We start from the raw sequence: 23638 nt of genomic DNA on the forward strand, positions 1-23638 counted from the left end.
AGAAGGTTCAAGAACATGGAGATGCAGAATCAGACCTGGGGTACTGTTGGGTTTTCTTTTTTAGTGTTTTTAGTCCATACCCTTTAGCAAGTGGTGGGGTGGTTTAAGGTGAGGGGCTCAGCAGGGCCAGGCAGGAGTCAGAGCACAGCCCCCGGGGGCAGGCAGGGCCACGCTCCCCCGTCCCCATGGGCAAAGGCCTGGGGCTGCCTCTGTCCGTGGTGCTTAACCAGCCCCAGGTCCTTCCTCCACCTCTGGGGTTTGCCCTCACTCATCCCTGTCCTCACTCGCTTCTGGAAACCACTCTTCAGCCCTGTGAAATAACGGGATTCTGGCATCCCAAAGCAGGAGGAAGCAGCGTGCGACATTCCCAGGCTTTCCTGTCTTTGCCAAAGACAAAGGTCCTGATGTGGCTGAGATTAAGTTTCTTTTCAGAGTGGTTTAAAGATTCTTCTGAAATTGAGCTTTGGTCATATGCTGCCTGCTAAGGAGGTTCAACTGATCACTGCTGTCTACAAGGATTTAAAGGGTTGTAAGTCCAGCTTCTGTTTATGGACTTGTACCCGGTACCCAGAGTTCAAGGTTGGACGAGGTGCCCCCTTACTTGGTTACAAAGAAACAGAGACCCAGAAATTGCATCCCCAGGGCTTGCGTGGCTTGAGAGGCAGCGAGGCACGTTGCTGCTGAACCCTTGCCTGAGATCTCAGGACTTGTGATGATCAGGTCCTTTGCATTTTGAACCATCCCCTACCTGTTGGCTTTCCCTTGTCATTCTTGAGCGGCAGGTTCCGCTTTGCCCCTGTTCTGTAGGGCCATCGGGTGTTGCTGTACCAGGAAAAGAGCTTCAGGAAGAACTCACAGTGCAGGTGAAGCTCAGCATCCACGCAAATTAACTTGCTATGGCATTTTTGGATCATTTTCACAGAACTTGATTGTAGCTCATGGAGAATCAGAACATGCAACAACTCTCATAAATGTCATCATTATAAAACAGCAGAGAGGTGAATGACACTAAGCAAAGCTTCTGTCATCCATTCACTCATTCACCTAGAGATGAGACTTTCCATCTGTTACACTTTGTGAAGATTCTGTCTTTGAACAGACAGAGTAATGCTACCTTGTAGAGAAAGCAGTAAAAGTTCTCTTTGAACCCCGTGAATTTTGTGCAGACTAGGTGTGTAGCTATGATCACGCCTTGACTAGAGAGCTACAAACCAATCCTGAACTTGCCCTAATGCAGTGATGGAGAGCAAACCCTGTTCTAGTGACAGAGCTGCAGCTGTTCCAAAGAATCTGCACCTGGATCTCCCCGCCGGGACATACACAAGGAACATCACAACTTTATTTTCACTTTTAAACTGTAAAATACATCTAAAAAGTTAACTGCGTTGTATTCATTTAAATTCTTCCAAATCATGGTGATTATTAAACCCAGGCACAGAAATATGTAGAAAGAAGAAGTTTAAAAGTCTAATAGTTTCAGATTCTAGCTAAAATTGTTACAAATCTTCCGCAGTATACGATACAGAGGAACTCATTTGAGCTCTATCAAGTTTGGCAGCTGAGCCAGTTTATAACACATAATTACTTGGAATTCTAATGAACGTAGGAGCCCAGGGAGCTGACACTGCACTTCATGATCTCGGAGCACTGGTCAATGTTCTTCTTTATCCTGTAGAACGTTTCCACGTATTCAGAACGGCCCAGAAGTTCAACAAAATCCTCATCGTGAGTTATCACCAGCAGCTGAAAGTTACGCTGTTGTGAGCGGCTTTTGATTATCCTAGAAAGAGATATTATTTAGTGTCTATTTATCTCCATCACATTCTAGTTTTATACAACTTGTAAATACATAGCACAAACACATTTAACTATTGATAATGAATGACATGGACTGTCAAGCAACCTAATGCAGATCAGCAACTCTTTTTACTCACATAAAAAAACCCCCAAATTATTTAAGAAAGTTTTCCTTTTCCAGATGAAGCAGAGGGAATCTAAATCCACTGCTCTGCATGTATATTTGCAGATGCCAACAAAGATATGCCTGCTTAAAAAATAATTCACTTCTGCTGGCTACTATCAACACTTAAAAATACCCATCTTTAAGCTGCACAAGAAGAGATCACTTACTCCACCAAGGCATGTGCAAGAGACTCGATGTTTTCTCGATCAAGATTGGTCGTAGGCTCATCCAGTGCCAATATCCCACAGTTGAGACAGAATGTTTCTGCCAGAGCAAGACGAATAATAAGAGAAGCAAGCACCTAAGGGAAAAAAAACACCACCAAAATCTCACTCTTCAAAGTGTTTATAGAGGAACTACATGTAACATGCTATTTCTAATGCCATTACAAACCGTGACTAAAGTCTACACAACAATGTGCTGATAGTTCACAAATGACAATAACTAATTAATTACCCTCTGCATTACCCCCCCACTCTGTTCACGCCCCACCCTGCTGCAGCAGGGATGATGGAAGTCTGTACACGTATCACCAAGTTTGAGTTACTGAATTCCCCACTACTTACTAAAACTGAAGACAGTAGGATTTACCACCTTACATGTTAGTTTTCTATTAACATGCCTAATCATATTATTATTAGATCTCCTGAACTAGTGAAAATTACAGAACACTCGATGGAAACTGTGCTGCCAAAAATACTTTCCAATTATCACGACTGCGGGCATCACAGTTCATCATCAAAGAATTCTCAGAATATAAGCTAAGAAACTGTGAACAAGTTTCACTCTCATTTACATAGGACTCTAACGTAACATCCTAGACTGCTTTAGGAGAGGATACATTTTTTGCCTATACTGCTATTTTATGAGAAGATTTGGATTTCCCCCAAAATTAGTATGGAATTTTCAAAACCAAGTACACGTCTACACTCAGGTGGGAATTAATTTGACAGCATTTTTTGTATTCATGCAACAATACAGTATTTATCTTCTCATGAAATATCCTTTCACGATTCTACTGCTGTATGCACTTAAAAATCTTGTCTATCATTTTGTTCCATTCCTTGATTTCACTTTCTACTACTGTCTGTACCATCTGGTCATGGAAAAGGCCTGGCTGCTAAGGAAACGCTGCTGGAGCAGCAACACGGTGGGAATTGCTGCTCTGGAGGTAAGGAAACAGGCAGTTTGTTACTTCAGATAATGGCAATCCTTCCTCAACATCAGAGATCTGTATCCATTGCCATCACAGCCCTTTCAGCTACTGCAGAGGAAAGGGACCCAGAAAGCTCCAGCTCCCACTGCACAAGAGGAAGGAGAATGTATCTCCCTCACACAACTGCAGTGTCCTTGGGTCAGGTTGTCACTGCACCTTGCATAGAGAGCCTTAAGTGTCAGGGACAGCTCTCCAGGTCTTCTGTTTACAGTGCAGCAGGCACAAAGGATGGGTAGAAAGTGTTCCAGCAAGGAAGAAATAAGAGCAGCCCCAGCTGCATTATCGTCCCTTTCTTCTATCTCTGCATTTAGGAAGATTGCTTGGTCTAGTGGAAAAGGCTCATCTAAACATGAACCGGAGCTTCCTGCTGTAATACTGCAGGTAGCTTTGGTCGCCCAAGCTGCACAAGCAATAAGCCAAGTGTCAAACGGCTACAAGTATGATGGATTTTTTTCCATACCTCAGCTGTTAAAAAACCCAAAAATTCAGTAAAGATGGTGCTTTTGGAGGCAGATGTTCAGAATCATATATTGCATACTGACAGCAAAATCCAGATACAGTGAAGGAAAGTTGTTCAGAACTGTAAACTAGAGTTGGAGCCACCTGTTCTTCACGGTCACTTCAGAACGCGTTACTCTCACACTCACCTGAGTCAGTTTTCAGAACCTTCTTTACTGTGTACTAAAAACCACCATTACCTTTTGCCCAGCACTACATCTTCCTCGCATATCCAGTGCTGTATCTCCCTTTATCATTACTACTCTATAATTGTAACTTCTTCTTTTATCAGAGGCTGAGACATTCTCATCTGCATCAGAACGAATTTCTATATATTCAATATCTGAAAATGGGAAGGAGACAAATTTTTACATTATCAAATTTTTACATTATCAAAAATCTTCAAAAATATCATAGGATTAAACAGAGCTGAGATGTATAATATGCAAAACTGAACTCATACAGTTCCCCTGTCTCAAGGAAACTAACTTTGGAAAACACAGAAAATGAAAATTAACTCTATTTATCCTGTAACTAACCACATAATGTGTAATAAAGGAGAGAATAGTGGTGACAAGAAATTATGTACCTTGTCCTCTGTAGGTGCTTCGCCAGAGGTCACGAATTATTTTGTTGATTTCTTCCATCTTCATGCTATGAAATGTCATTATTGCTCTGAAGAACAACAACAAAAAGTGCAAATTGTTATAGGTGCAGCCATGGACTGCTATGGGCTACAGGAGCTTTAAGGAAGGCAGCAGCTCCCTTTCCATTCCCTAAATACTTTCACTAAAAATGTAATAAGTACTAGTTCATTTTGAATTCATAAGTATCTAAAGATTAAACCCACTCTGTTGTGTAAATAATTCTGCTCTCACGAACAGCTCAGTCTCAAGAAGTAGGAGAGTAATGAAGACAAAAAGATTTCCAGTCAGTCACTCAACGGAGAGCAAGTTTACCTGACTTTTTAATTTATGTGTGAGGTATATTTTCAGACTGACACCAAGAAAACGAATCAGATGTTAAGTCTTCCAAAACAGCAGTAGTGTTACTCATTGGCACAGTCCCCCAACAGGGCAAATAACTGGGTCTCAGTAGGAAAGGAGAGCATGAGAAGTTTCCTCAGAGCAGAGAATTCTGTATTGACAATATAATATCTGTTTGGGTAATTATAAATTATGACTAAAGCTATTTTTCTGTTCAGCAGCAAGAGTAACATAGGATGTCATTAATAATTTTCAATTTAATTTCCCTGGTTAATATATCAACATGACTTCAGTTCAATAACAGATGATTCCTTAGGAAAGCATTCAAGAAAGGACAGGACACAGCCTCAAGCTTCGCCAGGGGAGGTTCAGGTTGGACGTTAGGAAGCATTTCTTCTCAGCAAGGGTCATTAGCCATTGGAAGGGGCTGCCCAGGGAGGTGGTGGAGTCACCATCTCTGGAGGGGTTTAAGAAAAGCCTGGACATGGCACTTAGTGCCCTGGTCTAGTTGCCATGGTGGTGTCAGGGCAATGGTTGGACTCGATGATCCCAGAGGGCTCTTCCAACCTCATTGATTCTGTGATTCTATGCTATATTTCTAACTCGGCTTTCTAAAGAAAAAGTGCTCTGTAATGAAAAAAAAGCTTGCTTAATTTATGCCAGTGTCTTCTTTCAAAAAAATATGGTGGAAATAAAGTATACTTCTGAAACGGTCTTTTACAGATACTTTTCCTACCTCCCCTCTTACAGGAATTACTTCCACCTGCTCTGGGAATACTGAAGTATCAACTCTAATAGGATTTGTTAAGTCTGAAGAAAGACAACAGTGTTTTCAACTAAATTAAACCAAAGAATGCATTCCTCATCAATATTTATCACCAACCTCTAAATATTAAGTCAATAAAGATCAATTGATAGCACAGAACACCCAGAACGTTGGTTTTCCCAGCTACACAGTTTTCAATCTCTGGCCATTAGAGTTAACATTTCGTCTCACCGATTTTTCAGACGATTACCAATAAGTGATGCTTATCTATTCTTCTTGAAATGACAAGACTGACTTCCTGTTTGGCCTTAAATAGAAACAATAGATTATTTGATACCACACAAAAAGGTTCTCAGTTCTAAAAGGGAAATTCTTGGAATGCATTTCCATTTAAGCTGAAAGGGAGGAATTATACATACTCTGAGTAATTGAGATCTTCACAAAGTAAATTTAGGATTAGCCTACATTCTAACATTAAACATATTTATTTTCTCATTAAAACTGCTTAAAACAGGGTTCCTCTAGACCACTGTGTTTAATAACCCTTGAGACCTGTCTTTTCAACTTGGGAAGTTCTCATCTATGCAAGTTTCTCTTCTTGACCATCATGCTGTGCCCTCACCACATTACCACTTTTCTGCGCTCCTTTTCCCAGCACTACTAGACCCCCTTCAATACAGGAGACTAAAATTCCACACTACAGTCAAGACACGGGTGCATTGTGAATTTATACAGCGGCCAAAATGTTTCTCTTTCCCTTTTTTGTTCCTAAAATTCAATTTATCTTTCTGTCACTGAGCACCAGCTTCATATTTCCTGAAACACATCCATTGATTCAAAGATCCTTTCCCATTGTCCATCAAGCTGCAAGAGCTCACTGCAATCCCATCAGTATAATTGAACATACAGGGTTTTTTAGGGAGCCATATTTTTTACTTTGTATTTGTTTACAAATTTTGAGATGCTATTTTTGGCCAGTCAGTCCAAGACTAGAAAACAAGCTTCCAGAGGAAGCAGAAACTATCACAAAGTTTAGTACACTTTCCATCAAATGCAAGACATGCTTCTTCTGATCTCACCTCCTCTAATATAAGCACAAACCCATCCATGCTGGAAAAGGGGAAAAAACACCTCTATATTTTAATATTCTTTAATGAAAACACAATTGTTTACCTGAGAAGATGATCATAGGGAACAAGAAATCTACCTGGCATACCTTATTCATGTTAAGATACAACCAGAAGATGCTAAAATATACTGCTATAGAAATGAAAGTAGTATGAGAGACTACGCAAGAAAGATCTGGGTTAATAATAAACACATATTTCACCTTTCCTAAACTTGTACTGTGGAATGTATGTATTTTGAGGTAACACGTGAGACAGACTTTTAAGAAACACATTCTCCCCATTATCTATTGCGTATCCTGTAACATTTTCCTTTATTTCCCTAAAAAAAGAAAAAATTACAGGAAGAAGGGAAAACCATCAGCAATTTTGGAAGGCACATTTACAAAAGCTTCCTAAAAATGCCTTCAGGTGGAAAAAAAAGCTACAGAGAAATAGGGTCAGAGGAACAGCACGTGGCTCCACTGGATCTTCCACGTGTTTTCATACAAAAAAAAATAAAGTTGAACGTGTTTATTGTCTGGACATTCTCTAACCACCACAGGCAACACAGCAAAAGATCAATTCACACCAGGAATTCGGCACAGAAGGCACAGATGGGTGTTGTGTTGGGTTCACTCACTATTGTCTCTCTCAACTTGAATTGTTGCATTGCAAATATGGGTCAACCATAACTCAAAAAGGGTCCTACAGAGAATTGGGAATAAAATTATAATGATCACTGGACTTATCTATGACTATATTAAACTCCAGTGATCACCATCAATGCATTTACTGCAGGTATATTTTATATACATTAAGTTATATATCCTACCAATCCTGTGCAGTTTGTAGTATATTTTCATTAATTTTTCTTAAAAAGGTGTATCTATGTTATCTTAATATTTAAATGCCTGATTTCATAAAGAGAAATAATTATGTATCTCAAAGAACTATATCAACTTACTATTTCTAAGCTACCCTTGGAAGCCTGAAATTGAAAACTGCTTTTGCATCAAGGTTATTGAGTAATACAGCCTAAAACATTTAAGAATTACTCTGATATGACAATACTTACTTATCAAGAGCCTTGTAATAAAGGTCCAGATCTTTGTTCACCAGCTCTGTTGTTCTCATAACAATCATCATCTCCCTGTATTTTTCCTCTGCATCTTTGTACTGTGACTCTCGAAGTTCCTTTTTAAACCGAACAATCTCTTCCTCAAATCCACGTTGTCGACCAAGTGCAACATGATGGTTTCTTTTCAGAGATTCTATTTTCTCCTCTAAATGTTTCTGTTCACTGTGAAACCATAATTGATATACAAGTCTTTTGTGGTTACTATTTCCCAATTTTTTAATCAGGGTTCTAATTTTGAGTTTATGTTAGACAGGAGCTCATCATATTGTACCTATAAAGTCTGTAACAGGTAAAATTATAGTACTAATATCACTGAAATTAAGACATTATTGAAATAAAAATATTTCTAAGTTTGTTAAGAACATATTCAAACTACTATTCTGAGTGGGAGAAACAAGTTATCAAGTTCGAATGCCAAAGTGCTATATGCAGAAACGTAGAAAAGAATTAATTTCATAGGTGGAATTAAATTAGGATACTGAGCAAAATAAGATGAATTCATTGGCTAACCTCTAGAAAGCTAAATAAATTAGCATAATGCTAATTCCTTTTCAAAAGTGTTCATTATCTAAGCAATTAATATTAAACTAAATATAAGATTTGCTGCTGAGACCTAAGTGAGCAGACTGGAAATGAAAACTAAATATTCTCATCCCATGACATGAATTATTTTTTAAATGTGGATTTAACAGCTGAAGTCATTAAAAATGGATTAGATTGGAACAGATAAGGGCACATGTACACAGATATGTATTTCTAGCTAGAAGCACTACATAATTTCACTGTCATTTATGTTGTCGTCACAGGGATAATATGCAAACATGAGTTTGAAGGAGGAAGTGGTCTACATGAACGGGGAGAAAGGTGGACCAGGAAACACACTTAAAACACTGTATTACATTCAGATATTCAGTGAATTCTTGTGCAAAACATGCTGTTCTGTTTTGAAGACGCTTACTTTTTCATTTGCGGGACTTTCATTTCTCCCATCTCCTTCATAAGGTGTTTTATATTGTCTTCAACTTCTTTTAGCTCTTCATTCCGTTTCCTCAAGGTAAGATTATCCTCCAGCCACCTTTCCTGTATCTGTCTCCACAGAAAGCAAGAAGTTGCATAATGTTTCAGTATATCCATGCTCAATTACAACGTATGAGATCTGCACAAGTCTAAAACATTCTGCAAGCATAAAGTAATAGTCAACAACAAAAATTATCACAGTGAGAACGTATCTTGTGGTAGAAATAGGGTATAATGGAAAATCAGCAGTATTATTTCATATTTCAATGTGAAATAATACTTATAGTATTTATTGTCGCAGGCGAACACAAGAGTGACCCTGTATGTGAATATTAATCAGTAATTAAGTAATTTAGGATGGATTTAACAGTGTCCCCCATATCAGTTCTACAAGTTAGACAATAAGTGGTGAGGTAGAACGGGGAAAGATATCTTTCTTATAAAGAATGTAAACAGTATTTGAAATATATACACAAGAATTTCAAGTACATGACAAAATCTGGAGTAACTGGTAACTTTTGGCACCTGTGATTTGGTACCTTCCTTCAGAAGGCAGGTATTCTCCACACAAAGATACTTTTGAAAATGCTGGGTACTATCCCAACAGACTTAACCCTTTTGGAAATACCACAAAATCATAAAGAGAAAAGTTTGTTAAAATGCATCTACTTTGAGACAAACTTTGCACCACTATGGACCTAGGCAGACTTAAACCAAACCCAGAAATTATTTCAACTATGTAAAATACACTTTACTGTAAAACAATGCATCTACCTTTTGAGTGTCAATATCTTGTCGAATCGTTTCCATCTCTTTACTTATCTTTTCCTTCTGTTTCTCACAGGCAGCTAACTGAGAATTCACTTCATCAAGTTCAGACTCCTTTTGCTAAAGAAATAAAATGGTAGATGATTTAAACACAAGAGTGCTTTTAATGTCAACTTTTTATTGACTGTTTTTTAGGTTACCTTTTTATAGTCTTCTCTTCCTTGTTGAACGTAGTTTTCAATCACTTTTATGTACTTGTTTATATCCTTAACTTTCTCTTTTATGCCATTTATCTGCAGGGACAATATTTCAAATGAAATGCAGTCTTATGTCCAAGAACCTATATGCTCTGCATCAAACATTAGATACTGGATAACACTATTGTCAAAGTACAATTTCTTATCATAACTGCCTTTAATTTACTAAGAAAGCCTTCAGCTTTTGAGATCCAGATGTTCCTTATTACCATGAAAATGTTCTCCAAAACAATGGTAAACCACTCATCTTGCACAGGAGGGCCACCTCACCTGAGAAAAACAGGTCTGTCTCTTGGCAAGGACAGGTTACAGTCATCCTTGCTATTTCTCTTGGATCTACTGGGAAGGGCTTTTAATACCACTGGTCACTAAATATTGCCAAATGTCCCTAGAAGCTTTTTGACAAGACTGTCAAAGGTTAATTACAATTGAGTTCATCTCCTGACTCGGTTGTGATCTTTTTCTTCCCTAAAAGTTGTGCCCATCTAAAGCATTTGCTGAAGTCACTGCTGTTTCCTAAAAGCAAACTCATTACCATGGCTTCCATCCATGCCTGAAAAACAATATATAATCCTCTCTCTCAGCTATGTCAAAAGCAAACAAACCTTCTCTTGTGTTTCTTTATTACTTGCAGTCCTTTTATTCATTAGATCCTCCTTCTCCTGCTGCAGTTTTTCTAAAGTTGTATCCAAAGGAAATACCTGTTCTTTTGCTTCCTGAAAAGTAGTCGGAGAAAGTCCTTTTTATTTTCTCATTCTGTTAAAGATCAACAATTTTTCAAGTGGTAAAAAAAGTCATTTGGTTACTACTTCTTTTTGGGGGTGTGTTAAAAAAAAAATATGTAAAAATACGTATTAATAAAGTTCTGGAAATTCCCAAAGATACGCAATAGCAGAACAGGACAAACATTTAAAAATACATCTTATTTGCTAGGATTACAGACAATGTTAAATATAACAAGACTGGTTTTTTGCCAGGACAACAAAGCCCTGGGCAAAGAAGAGTATTTCCTACCTTGATCTCTCTGCATAAGGACTGAACCTCAGTGGTTAATTCCACTGTTTGTTCCTCCAGTTGCCGACGACGCTGCATGCTGCTGGAAATCTGAAGCTTCTCTGCTTTAAGCTCATTAACTGTACTCTTCAGCTGCTGAATCTGATTTTGCTGGTCTTGCTTGAGTTTTTGATTTAACTCAATTTTACCAGTAACTGCAGATCAAAACAAACACACAGTGCAACAGGCAATCTTATTAAAAACACATTGTCTTCTTTATGAAAATTTAACTCTACATTAAGCTAGTATGACCCCCAAAAAATCAAACCAACAGACTATTAGAATATAGTTATTTCAGAATGTAAAATAAGTAAACTAAAGTTTACATTCTTAATGGCAGCAAATTTAGAACATTATTTTCAACATAAAAATGAAATACCAGTTTTGTATGACCTACCTGTATCCCACAAGTGCTTTTTCTCTTGTTTTTCCTGGCTTACTTGTAGAACAGTTCTACTTAAGTCGACCCCTAGCAGCTTAGCCTCCTGCTGAGCAATTTTTCGTTCAACATCCCTAATATCAGTCTGAAAGTACAAGGAAAAGTACTATTGTATCAGTGTTCAACAATGTATTTTTTATCTTTGTCACACAAGAACAAGCTTTGGGCTTAAGGCACACGACTCAAGACCTTGAAACTTATCTCCTCTGCTGAAGCAATGTCACATCACTAGCAGTTAAGGTTATGTCAGCCTACAGGGTGCTAGAAACTGGAATTCCTAACTGTGAGAGGAAATCAGATACAGATGGATGGGTTTTTGACATCCCCAGGCTACCTCAGAACAGTTACATGTGCTACCTGTCTCTGGGACAACAGAGCCACTGGAGCCTCAGGAGCTGCTGCCACCTCCCACCTGTGAAATGCTCTCAGTCCTTTGCCTGGCCCCAGGTTCTCTACATAAGTGACCCCTCTCGTGATTCTCAGTTGAGCAAAGATTTTGTGTTGGTAATAAAGGCATGAAGACTGTTCAAAACAGTCTCCTACGTCAGAATAATAAAAAGTGTAGGATATCCATTCTCCTTTACCATAGCACAGAACATGGAAGCATGTGACAAGATTTCAGAAAGTACATGGAGTAGATGCCGAGAGTACACTGAACTACAACGACTATGAGGACTGAGAAACACTTTGGTGTACTTGTGGTCACGCTCAAATTCTGGATTACACCTCTTTTCCCAGTTACTATAGCACAGAATTGAATCAGAACCCAAGGGACTCTGTGGTCCTCAAAAGCAAAAATCATTACATATTTTTACTTTGCTTGAGAAGTCTTAAGATATCAAAGTTTTGTCATATTATTGACTAACTACATATTTAAATGCTAGCGAGTATCATTTCATATATTAAAAGAAATCACCAAAGCATACCTGGTACCTTTCCATTAGCGTTATATCCTGTAAACGCGCCTTGGCACCTTCCTCCTCAGACAAAGCTGTCTGCAAGAGCGATTCCTGTTCTTCTATCTCACCCTTCAGGCCTGTTAGATCCCTGTTTGCATTCTGGATCTTGTTCCTCAAGTCTGGTATGTCCCTATCTTGGAGTTCAACTACAGTTTGCCTTAAATAAAACAAATCCGTAAAATTTCCACTGTCAAAAACAGCAGCATAAATTCCAGACATTCAAGATCACAAAATCTGTGGTATTATTTAATAGTGGAAGACTAAATTTAGCCAAAATAGTATCCCCTTAACCTTGCCCAGGTTTGATTAAGCTTATGTTCTATACCCAGCTAAGGTAATACACCCCTCATTTTAGACAGATGAGATGAAACAAACAAGCAAACAAAATCTCTTTTGGTTTTTAACTTAGTGACAGCAAATTCTCATGAGCAGGTCTAAATCCACTGTACAAGAGTGCCCTCTTGTGAAGGAAAGCTCTACCCTCTAACGTATTCTCCAAACTCTCACAGAACAACAGTCTGCAAAATATTTATCTCAATGATGAGATTTTTGAATGAATTAACTAGCCCTAAAATAAAGCTTCCTTGATGTCTATATGATTTTTAATAATCAAAACCCCAAGCATTTGAAAGAAAACAGCTTGCAACAATATGGTTTAAGTACTTTACCTAAGTGGTTTAAGACTCATCATTTCATCACGTTTTTTCTCTTTTCTTTTAAGCTCAGTCTCTGTTGACTTCAATTTGTCTGGAGCAAGGCGCAGCTTAGACTGCAGATCACTAATTACATCTTGCAGTTCGGCCTCTGTTTGAAAACCTCTTTGACAAACTGGACAACACGCCTGGTTCTCCTCTGTCAGTTGTGTAATGAACTGTGAATAAACTGCAGTGGCTCCAGCAAGCACAGCTGGTTTAAAAAGAAACAAAAGACTTCATGTAAAAATATAAACAGTGCATAATCACATCTAAACATTTACCATAAATAAAATTGTAACAACAAAATTACAAATGTAGGAAACTGAAATGGCCCTCAGTGACCTGGTCTGAATTCAACGCTGGCCCTGCTTTCAGCAGGTTGCTCCTGAAGTCCTCATCAACCTGAATTATTCTACAAGTCTCTTTTGTTAAACCATGCTCACCCCTCTGTAATTAACAGTGGAAGTGAGGACTTCCCCCAGAAATCACTTTCTTTCAGTTAGTAGTAAGACCCTATGGACCAAACCCAAACCCAATGGCTGGTTCTGTGCTTGTCTTCACACCTGGTAGATCCAAGCACTCAAACATTTCCTCAGCTTTGAGAAGGTCATGAGCTACACACACAGTAATCCAAAGCAGATACTTCAGTTATACATAAGAGAATTAACTGAAAGAATTAAAACAACTGATCCTGCTTAACAGAAATAGTAGTAAAGATAACAAGCTTTATAGGGAAAAAAAGTAGAGCTGTATATGAATTTACCTCGCTGTTTTGAACATTTTTCAATATCATCTTGAAGTTTGTTCAGATCACTGTCAAAATCTTGGCTTCCACAAACATCAAAAAGTTTTGCTTCATGAAGAGACAACTGCGCTTCTTTTTTTCTTAGCTCGTTACTGACATAAGTTTTATGGTATTCTACTGACGCCAGCCGTTTGCTGAAACATCAACACAAACTCTTTTATTACAAAAACCTGAAGATTTCAAAGTGTTTTAAGCAAAAACAAACACATGGGAAGTTGATCTGAAATTGAAGTTACAGAGCTGTTCACCAGTTCTTCAATATTTTTAAGGAAGTTTATAGCATCAATTTTTTCTTAATCTAAGTACAGCATAAAGTGTTTCATTTTAATTCCCCTTTGTTTTCTAGATGCTTAATGATGAGAAACTAATTTTTAATGACAAAGCCACACAAAACTTTCTAGAATAATACAATATCAACTTTTTCCCCCTACTGCAATTATTGCTTATGAGATATCCTTGAACCTCTTAAGCAAAGGATATTAGCATCCTTCTACCCATGTTCCATATTTTTGAGTTACACAATATTCTTATACTTAAAATCTTGGGGTTTTTTGTTTCGTGGAAGTTTAATGTGTATCGTTGCGTAGTGTGCTGATGTTACCTACTCTAACAAATTGTTTTATATAATCAAATTAAATCAGGAACAGGTAATCACACATGAACTCATGATATAGCCACAATCCACTCTGTGACTTACAGGAAAGTCAGAAGACCAGCAATTCCCCCCACACCAAGCACATTCATTCAGCTAGGATTAGTATAAACAATTAAGGCCATTCCAGAACAATGTTATCTGCTTTCAGTGCTGCCTTTGACATCCTACAAATGTTGTGATTTTATTAACTAGCACAAGCTGTAGCAGCTATAGATTACATAAATTCTGCAGGATGCTTTGATCTTGCAGATACCTAAATAAACAATAATGAATTAAAGCAACAAGTATGTTAAGCGTATTAAACATTCCAACGTTTAAATTCATAATTACATAAATACTTATGGAGACATAATCAATTAAATTAATACCTACTTAAGGCCAGCAAGATTATCCCTTGTCTGATTAATCTTTCTATTTTTACCGTGAAGCCAGTCCTCAAGTTGATTTTTATTCGGAAAGTATCCCAGCAGAGATGTCAGTTCATCAGAATGTCTTGATTTTACTTTTCTAATCTGCTCTTCCTTGTCTGCCTGGGGAAATAAAGCATTTTAAATTAATTTTTTCATATCTTCAAGTTTATGTCACTCAATGAGTTCATGGAATTAGGGGCTTCTATGAAGTCAGGCAGAAGCTTTACAGATGACTGTTGATAAACACCAGACTCTTCTCAGTGGTGCCCAGTGACAGGACAAGGGGCAATGGGCACAAACTGAAACATGGGAAGTTCCATCTGAATATGAGGAAAAACTTCTTTACTTTGAGGGTGACAGAGCCCTGGCACAGGCTGCCCAGGGAGGGTGGGGAGTCTCCTTCTCTGGAGAAGGGACTGTTTTAATTTCTTGCCCCTCTCTTATGAGATGATGATAGAAAAATTACTTTGTCTTTCTTCAGCATCTCCATTTGGGTAATTGTCGTGGTTTGTAGATTCAACAGTTCCATCTCTTGATCCAGCTTCCGAAGAGCTTTGTCCAGGTTTATTTTCTCATTTTGCAGAGTTTTTACTTCCAGTTCCAGTGTTTCTACCTTGCTGTTCTTCTCAGCCTTCTCCAGCTCATGTTCCTAAACAAAAAATAAAAGCCCAGAAGACTTAAACAATTACACTAATCAATGAAGTTCTAACTAAAGGAAACAAGAAAGCTCTTAAGCTGCCCAGCAGCAGTATCATTAGCTGTGACAAGAATGACACTTAGAAGATTAGTAAAGAACAGATGCAAAAGGACAAAGGCTGTGATGTTGGTATGACGAAAGCAAAGCAGATACTGGATGCACTGTCCTGAAATGTAGCATGCCCCAAGTTACTCATGCTTTTACCATAAGCCATAACCACATGATTTAGCTTCAGGAAGCTCACTCATATTTAGTTTGATTCGTTGTATTTTAGCATCTATTGTATATTACATTCAGAATTTTTTATTTCAAACTTCCACAAAGTTTCCAATTACATTAACTTACTGTCTTGTCAATCTCCTGATCCAGCTCCAGAATTCTGTCTGAAAACCCCTCCAACTGCTGCAATTCATATTTTACATTCTTCAGCTCAACTTGTTTCTTATTTTGAATGTCTGATTTCAGGTCAATGGTTCTTTCTAATCCAGTTTTCTTGTCTCTTATTTCATCTATCTGATTTTGTTTCATTGCTTCTTTTCGTTCAAATTCTCTCTGAAAGAAGTCAGCAATAACACTCATCATTTTTTTCATAGGAAAGCAACATTTAAAGAACACTTCAGTTGCAAATAGTCACCACTGTAATACAAGACACTGAAATACTTAGATAACTAGAACTTGTCAAAAAATTTCTGCTGAAATGTATTTTCCTATTGAAACATCATACTAGTAGTGTTCTGTGAGAGCAACTCCAGTCTGAAAATGACTTCAACAAAAAGTTGCTTATTTTTAAACCAGTTGCCCCTAATTCTTCTTTTTTAGCTTGTCAGTGATCCACCACCATGAGAGGGCTGCTGAGAACAACCTATCTGAAGAATTGCCTGTTCAACAGCTTTGGCAATTCAGATCACTGGATAACCACTCTTAGTTCCAAAACTAACTTCCATGGAAAGATTCAGGCAACCCATAATAAAGAATTCTAGAAGAAAAAAAAAAGGCTTCAGTTTTTCCCCCACAACATTCTTCCTCTTCCTCCCAGCACCATGAGGACACATACGGACCAATAACATCCTAAGAACCAATACTAACTACACTATTAAACCAACAAAATTCTTACCATTAAATGATTTGCAGCTTCTGTATCTCGTTCCTGTCTCTCCTTCAGCAGCCTGTGAAAACTGGTAATGTGCCTTTCATTAAAAGGTGCTCGCTCAAAACCATCTAATTCCAGCTGTGCTGCCAAAGACTGAATTAATGAATCCCTTGTTGTGATGTGCTCTTGGTGACGATCCGCTTCCAGTTGAAGACGACCTTCACAAAAAGAAAACGTGACGTAAACGCTCAAAAACTGAGGCAGAAGGTACATTTAGGATTCAAAGTCAGTTGCAGCTATTCTCTTAAAACCTTTGAAACTGAAGTAATTTAAAAGAAAGCCTCTTAAAATACTAAAAATATTATTCTGATAAACAAACAAAGCCCAAACGTATTTTACGTAAGGATATATTCTGTGTCTCAGCTACTACAGCTTTACTGAAATTCCCATAGTCCATCAACAAAATACACATTATATGAAAGAATATTATCCTAAAGCCCTCTGACTAGTCCCCAGCCCCCACCTGAGACACTGAGAATGCCAAGCATTCAGCTTTCACGTTTTTCTTGGTTAAACCACACTCACCCAATCACATCTGGTTAGCAGACTTTTCCATCACCTAAAGAAAGTACAAGCTCAGACAGTGAAAACAACTGTGTTGTAAACTGCTAGACTGATACTGTTCCATACCACCATAAATTAACTATTTTGAGTATTTTTATAAAGAAATTAAGAACAAAGGTCCTATGTGTTGTAATTAGACCTCGAAACAAGTGCACATCAGAAACTCCAGAAGAATGCTAAGACCTGTCCACCCGTGAGAGTCTCAACACCATCCCATGCAGCTGACCTCAAACTCATACACATTTTAGGGGTTTTGTCCTGTTCAAATCCCTTCAATTCTTATCAGTAGTTCCATTTCAGATCTTAATGACATTTAAAAAGAAGCACAAAGTTATAGATGAAGTCTAAAATACCTCGTTCAATGAGCAGTTCTGATTTCTCACTGTTAAATCTCTGGCATTCTTTAGAGGCTCTATCTAATTCACGCTTACAGTCTGATAATCTCTTCTCCTTCTCCTTCACGGTTCTCTGGTGGTTCTGGTACCTATCCCTTAGTTGTTCATCTGTTCCTTGAAAAACCTGTACACCAAATACAAAAAGCTAACTTTATTATGTATTAACTACATGTATAAGGCAATTAAAACTGTTTTAAAAAAGTATAGCTTTTACCATAACAGAACTCAAGAAATAAGAGATAAACACCTCCCATATAGAATTTCCATACTGACACACACTGGGTATATACTAAGACACACACTGGGTAGCAAATGACAGACTGATTCTTCAGCAGAAAGGATGGCAGCATGGAATTTAAAAGGCAACCTTTTCCATCTTCTGTTGCAAATCTTGATTGTCTTTCTCCATCTGCTTCCTCCTGCTCTCCAGGGCTTTTACGTCGTTATCCAGCCTCATGACTTTTATGAGATTCTGTTCAACTTCCGCCAGAGAACTCTGCAAAGAAAAGAATGCTGTCAGTAAAATATCTCACCAGCTTATGAATCCCATAATCAACTGTTCTATACACTATAGTTAGTCTAAGTGCAAAGCCCTCAGCTTTATAAAGTATTTTTTAAAAATAGGGGTTTTTTAAGTTTTAGTTTAGTTTTTTAGTTACAGCTTATAATAGTTTTTGTTACCAGCTAAATTGGAGAGATTTTTAAATTAAGCTACAAAAAAGCAATGGCGCTACAGGAATTTCACAAACTCTGTTCTTAAACCTCCACCAACTGTTCACAGATTAGACCAGCATCCACCAGGTTTCTTGAGGTATGCTCAATTCTGCTTCAGAGCAGAGGACTACATGACACAACGCAAAAATTCAAGATTTTAATCAAGAAATTCATCCAGCTTTCATGTTTTTCTGTGTTCTTTATTACTTATGTATTGTTTTGTATTAAAGTCTTAACATAATTGTCATGCAAATTACCTTTAGAGGATCAAGTTGACTCTCAATTGATTTTACATTCTCCTTAGAAGCTGCCAGTTGAGCCTCTCTATTGCTAAGATGATCCTGGATTTCCTGTGCTTTTTCTTTGTTCTGTTTTAGATATTTCAGTTCTGTCTGACACTCCTTTACTTTCAAGCTTTGTTTCAGTCGTACCTGACGGAGAGTTTCGAGTGCTTTAATATACCTTTAAAAAAGACAAGATTTCAGATCCTATTGGCAATATAGCAATACTGACATAAAAAACAACGCCTCAAGACATTTTCATTAACACCTACATTATTAGAGAAGACATTTTCTTACTTAGTTTCTATTCAATTACAGTAAAGAGAAAAACCTTGTTGCTGAAAAGATCTCATCAAATTTTTGTTTCAGGGCCTTCCCTTCACTTAACGGCCAGTTGGATTCTTCTTGGTGGCAGAAAATGACGTTGTTAATCACCGATTTGGAAACACCGAGGGCACTGATCATCTCTCGATCGATTTCTGCACACTTGGAACTCAGGCTGACCTTCTCACCATGCCTGCGTAGCACAGATAAAGAAAATCCACAAAGAAGTTCCTAGCAAAAAAATTAAACTGCATTTTTAAGTCTAATCTCATTGTAATGTACTGATGCAAAAACTTAATGAGCAACAATTTTTAAGCATATAATTACCATGTTCAGCACTGCATGTAACACTGTCAGTACTTTGCAGTCAAGACTATTACATGTTCTAAAACTACACAGAACCACCAGAGGGAGCAAAAACTATCTTGAATTAAGTGAATACATGTCTTAAATAGTGGAGCTAAGAGTTAAAACAGGGGCCAACAATGATCTGAAACTGAAAATGGTGCTAAAGTAAAGCCTACATACTCCACACAATGCTACTTTTAAACCGTATCATTATTAATACAATTTTCTAATAAATGCAAGTTAACAGATATAAGCAGTTCTTAAAGTAGTGGCTATGAAATGTAGAATTTTTGAATCAACTAACAAAGTGATGAAACTACATAGTTTTAATCTAAGACCACTGGTAGCTACATGAAGGAATACATTATGAAGTTCTCTCTTGTCTTGTATGTAAAAGTACACAAACCCCAAACCAATCTTCATGCCACAGTAAGGAAAAAAACTTACTTTGTCCTAGTAATGACACCTTCAAGTGTTTTAAATTCCGTTTTCTTGCCTTTCTGGGTACAGACCATGGATCGCTGGACAGCTACGAGCTCTCCGTTTACATCTCGAAACTGTAATCGAATCTGAGCTCTAACATCTGTTTCATTGGCAACCTTTAGTAGAAACAAAAAAACTGAATAAAGGAAATTCTTCTCAACATCCAAATGAATACGTGCCTTCCCAGCTCTCATCTCCCCCAGCTCTTTGTTTTTCCTGAAACAACACGTCAGCTCATGTCTGCCTAGAGCTTTAGCATCCCTGTTTTCATCACTACCCTGAGTGCAATTAAGTATTTGACTTAGGAGTAAACACATATTAAATCTAGTCACTATGACTTTTACCTTTGGATCGTGAACAAATGAGTTTCCTTTGGTGCCAGGAGGAAAATCTCCAGTGGATATATATTTAAGACATTCAATGATAGTCTAAGAAAACAGAAATAAGTATATAGTTACAATGGCAATTTAGAGTAAACAAGACGGACTACAGGCAAAAACACCGTAAAAGCTCAAATATTTACAAATAAGTTAAATATGCGAGGAGAGAGAAATAAGAATAACATTTTATTTTTTGAGTATAATGAGAACATGGTACTTTGCAAAATCAGTTTTAATCAGGATCTGGATCAGCTTCCTATGTAAAATATCAATCAGTGCTCTGCAAAATCCAGGTGTGAAAGCAGATCTCTAGTAATGCTGAACACCACAATATTTACAGTAACCAGCAAGATTTTTGCAATGTTATTAATACCTTTCTGTAGAGATCATTATTCATATTTTGAGGCCTTTCAGAGCTACTTACAGTTCAAAACCAAACACAGAGTAAGCCTTACCGTTTTTCCTGCACCATTTGGTCCCACCAAAATAGTTAGCGGACTAAAGAAAGTGATAATTTGTTTGTCTTTATCCTCTACCCCAAAACTCCTCACTCCAAGGATACTCATTTTCTCAATCTTCGACATTTCTGCAGAGCTTCTTCTCTTCCAAAGTCAGAAGTGTAAACTCTATAAATCCTGTAAAATAAAGCTTCGTGAAAAATCTAGAAGGCAAAAATCACAGCATATCACTGAGAGCTGACAACACATCTATACAAGGACTAAATATTTTGAACATCTTTAAAAACATGGCTGAGGCTCTTCAGTTATGGCTCAAGGCACAGAACATACGAAGGCAAAACTCAGTTTTAAACTGAGAAGCTAATCAGCTCCAAGAGAACTGCCATACTATTTATCATGAAATCAAAAAGCAACAGACAAAAATAGCCCTTGAAGGATGTGAGAAACGCACTTTATTCCACTTCACAAAACCCACGCGCGTGCTTTCAGAACGCCCCAAACACAACAGAGGCACCAATATTATTTCCTTTTCTCTTGTACTGCAACACCCAGCACTGCCCCAGCTTCGCTCCTGCCCCTGTTTCTCACAGGGCCGCAGCCAGCTTTGCAGGGGGCACCCAGCACTGCCTCTGGCCTGACCTGAGGGGGACACAAAGAGCAGGAGCCCCCCGAGGCCCCCGCCGGGCCCGCGGCCTGTGCGCGGCTGGGGCAGCCCCTCTCCCCGTGGGGCAACCCACGGCCTTGGGCCCGTTACCGACCCACGGTAAACACGTACATTTCAATCGCACGTGTGTGTATTTCAGGTGTGTTTCACACGGCCGAAAGCGCGTTGCTCAGCGCGCTCCCGCTCAGGGCTCTCCCTCCACCCTCCCCCGCGCAGGGCCGAGCCCAGGCGCCTCCCGGGCCGCCTCTGGGGAGGCCCAGGGGGGCTCGGCCCTGCCCGGCCACCGCTGCGGTCGGAGGCAGGCGGCAGCGGCGGGGGGACCGGGCGGGGAAGGGCATTTCCTGGCGAAACCCCGCTGCCGGGGCAGAGGTGGGCAGCGGGAGTTTCCCACCCGGAGCCCCGCGCTGCAGCGGGGGTGGACATTTTCCAGGAGAGGCGATGGCACCGCCGCGGCGGAGGCGGCCCGGCCCTTCCCCTCCCCGCCGCTGCCCCCCGCACCCGCCGCCTCCCCGCTCCCCAGCCCGGTCACCTCCGCTCGCCGCCGCCGTCCCGCGCCTCCCGGCAGCCACCGCGGCCGCCACCGCCCCGCCCCGGCAATGGCGGGCCCCGCCCGGGCGCCCGCCCCCGCCGAGGCCGGCGGCCCGCGGATAGGCCCGGCTGCGTCCCCACGGTCTCCGCCCGCCTTCTTGGCGTGTGGGGCGAGGGGGGAAAGGGGGCAACGACGAGGAAACCCCGCTCCAGCTCTTCCCGGGGCCGCTCTCCTCATCCCCACGGCCCCTCTCGTCATCCCCATGGCCGCTCTCCTCCTCCTCCAGCCCTTCTGTCATCCCCATGGCTGCTCTCCTTTATCCCCCAGCCCCTCTCTCATCCCTCAGCCCCTCTCTCATCCCCTCGGCCGCTCTCCTTTATTCCCCAGCCCCTCTCTCATCCCTCAGCCCCTCTCTCATCCTCATGGCTGCTCTCCTTTATCCCCCAGCCCCTCTCCTCTCTCCCAACCTCTCCCGCCTGCCCCGTCCTGGGGACCCCCAGTGGCACCCAGCAATTCCCCGTTCCCTACTCCCCCAGCTGAGAAGCCCTTAGCACTTTTATCAAAAAACACAAAACAATTGTAAAATAATAATTTCAGATGGTTTAAAAATCATGTTTCCAGCCTGGTGCCACAGCTCGGTGTCCCCGCCGGTATGGCAGCTATGGCGGTGGAAAACTCAGCCGGCCCCAGCTCCAGCCCTCACCCCGGAGCAGACAGGTGGCCTGTTGGAAGACAAATCTCCCAGCCCTGGCATCAAGCGGACTGAGTGACAGCGGATCATCCCACAGACAAGCTCCATTTTTCCAACAGTCTCATTAAGTGAAGAGCAGACCTGGGGGTAATTGTGGGGGGCACGAGGCTGTGGTACTGAGCCCCGCTTTCGACGCAAATCTGCGGATCCCCACAGCAATCCAGCTCGGTGCTTCTGGCGCAGAAACCACATTTCCGATGCTGGCTTTGATGTCTGCGCGTTCTGCCCGTTACTTGCTGTTGAATCAGAGCCACGACAGGATCAATGACCGGCGTGCAAAAAGGTGGCAGAGCATCATCGGAGCTGCCACAGGTGCCTGGCTGGCTGTAGCGATGCCAGTCCTTTTAGTAATGTTTCTGCTCGAGTATTTCCAGCACTAGCATGAGTCCTCGGGGCTGTGGGTGAGCGGCGGTTCACCATGACGCTGTCGGCAGTGTAAGTGTGAAGCATCCCTCTGTTGCAGCGACAGATGAGAGCCAGGAAATGGTTTACAAGTCTGAGGTGTTATGTGATCTGGTAATTCACCTTCCTTAGTAGGAAATCTCGACTACAAATTGCAGAAATTCCACATCAATCTCGTCGTGCTCAGGACAGGAAGAGGATAAAGCGCAGATATATATCTTATTGTAAGATTCCTTCATTTAGGTTTAATTTGGGGGGAAGTTTCCTTCAAATCCATATGAAAAATAGGGAAAGAATGACTAAACTAAGTGGTACAAGATATTTTTGAAGCTAACATCTTAGCAGGACTCAAAAAACTGATGGGCATATGGACAAGTGCTGTTAGAGTAGATGAAATGTGTGAGAACCCTCCGCCACGTCCTGCCAAGGAGAACAGTTTCTCAGGGCAGCTGTTGCGAGGCACTAGCTCTTGGACTCCAGCTTCTGATTGTAGAAATTTAATACAGGTCATTGTGATCATTCAAATACCACTCTGATGCACAGAGTATGAAACCCAGACAGGTGTCCTCTCCTTAAGTAGAAATGTTTTCCTTAATGGCATATAGTATTCTGTTCCATGTTTTACACCTGTCTACAAAAATTGTTGGAAATAGAATATAAGCAGTTTGTAAAGAAACAGTATTACCTTCATTACCAAACCTGCTTTTTATTGGCTCATAGTTTTCTGAAAATCCGTCTTGTGGACTGACACTTACCTTGCACAA

General features: G+C 40.0%; 1 protein-coding gene across 1 annotated transcript; it reads right to left on the bottom strand.

The window, feature by feature from the left end:
* Nucleotides 1-1317: 1317 nt before the first annotated feature.
* RAD50 (RAD50 double strand break repair protein) lies at nucleotides 1318-21779 on the bottom strand. The gene is made up of 26 exons (XM_068408882.1): nucleotides 21722-21779; nucleotides 20526-20705; nucleotides 20035-20118; nucleotides 19655-19806; nucleotides 18867-19052; nucleotides 18512-18716; nucleotides 17908-18036; nucleotides 17499-17664; nucleotides 16546-16739; nucleotides 15777-15983; nucleotides 15201-15383; nucleotides 14697-14854; nucleotides 13628-13803; nucleotides 12838-13075; nucleotides 12137-12326; nucleotides 11169-11295; nucleotides 10733-10926; nucleotides 10324-10434; nucleotides 9662-9754; nucleotides 9468-9581; nucleotides 8635-8762; nucleotides 7614-7838; nucleotides 4267-4352; nucleotides 3878-4020; nucleotides 2131-2264; nucleotides 1318-1780 (listed from the first exon to the last, which is right to left on the bottom strand). The coding sequence occupies exons 2-26, from the start codon at nucleotides 20652-20654 to the stop codon at nucleotides 1594-1596; spliced, it is 3939 nt and encodes a 1312-aa protein (XP_068264983.1). The 5' UTR covers nucleotides 20655-20705; nucleotides 21722-21779; the 3' UTR covers nucleotides 1318-1593.
* Nucleotides 21780-23638: the final 1859 nt, after the last annotated feature.

This window comes from Nyctibius grandis, chromosome 10 (genome assembly GCF_013368605.1).
Source record: "Nyctibius grandis isolate bNycGra1 chromosome 10, bNycGra1.pri, whole genome shotgun sequence".
NCBI classification, from domain to species: domain Eukaryota; kingdom Metazoa; phylum Chordata; class Aves; order Nyctibiiformes; family Nyctibiidae; genus Nyctibius; species Nyctibius grandis.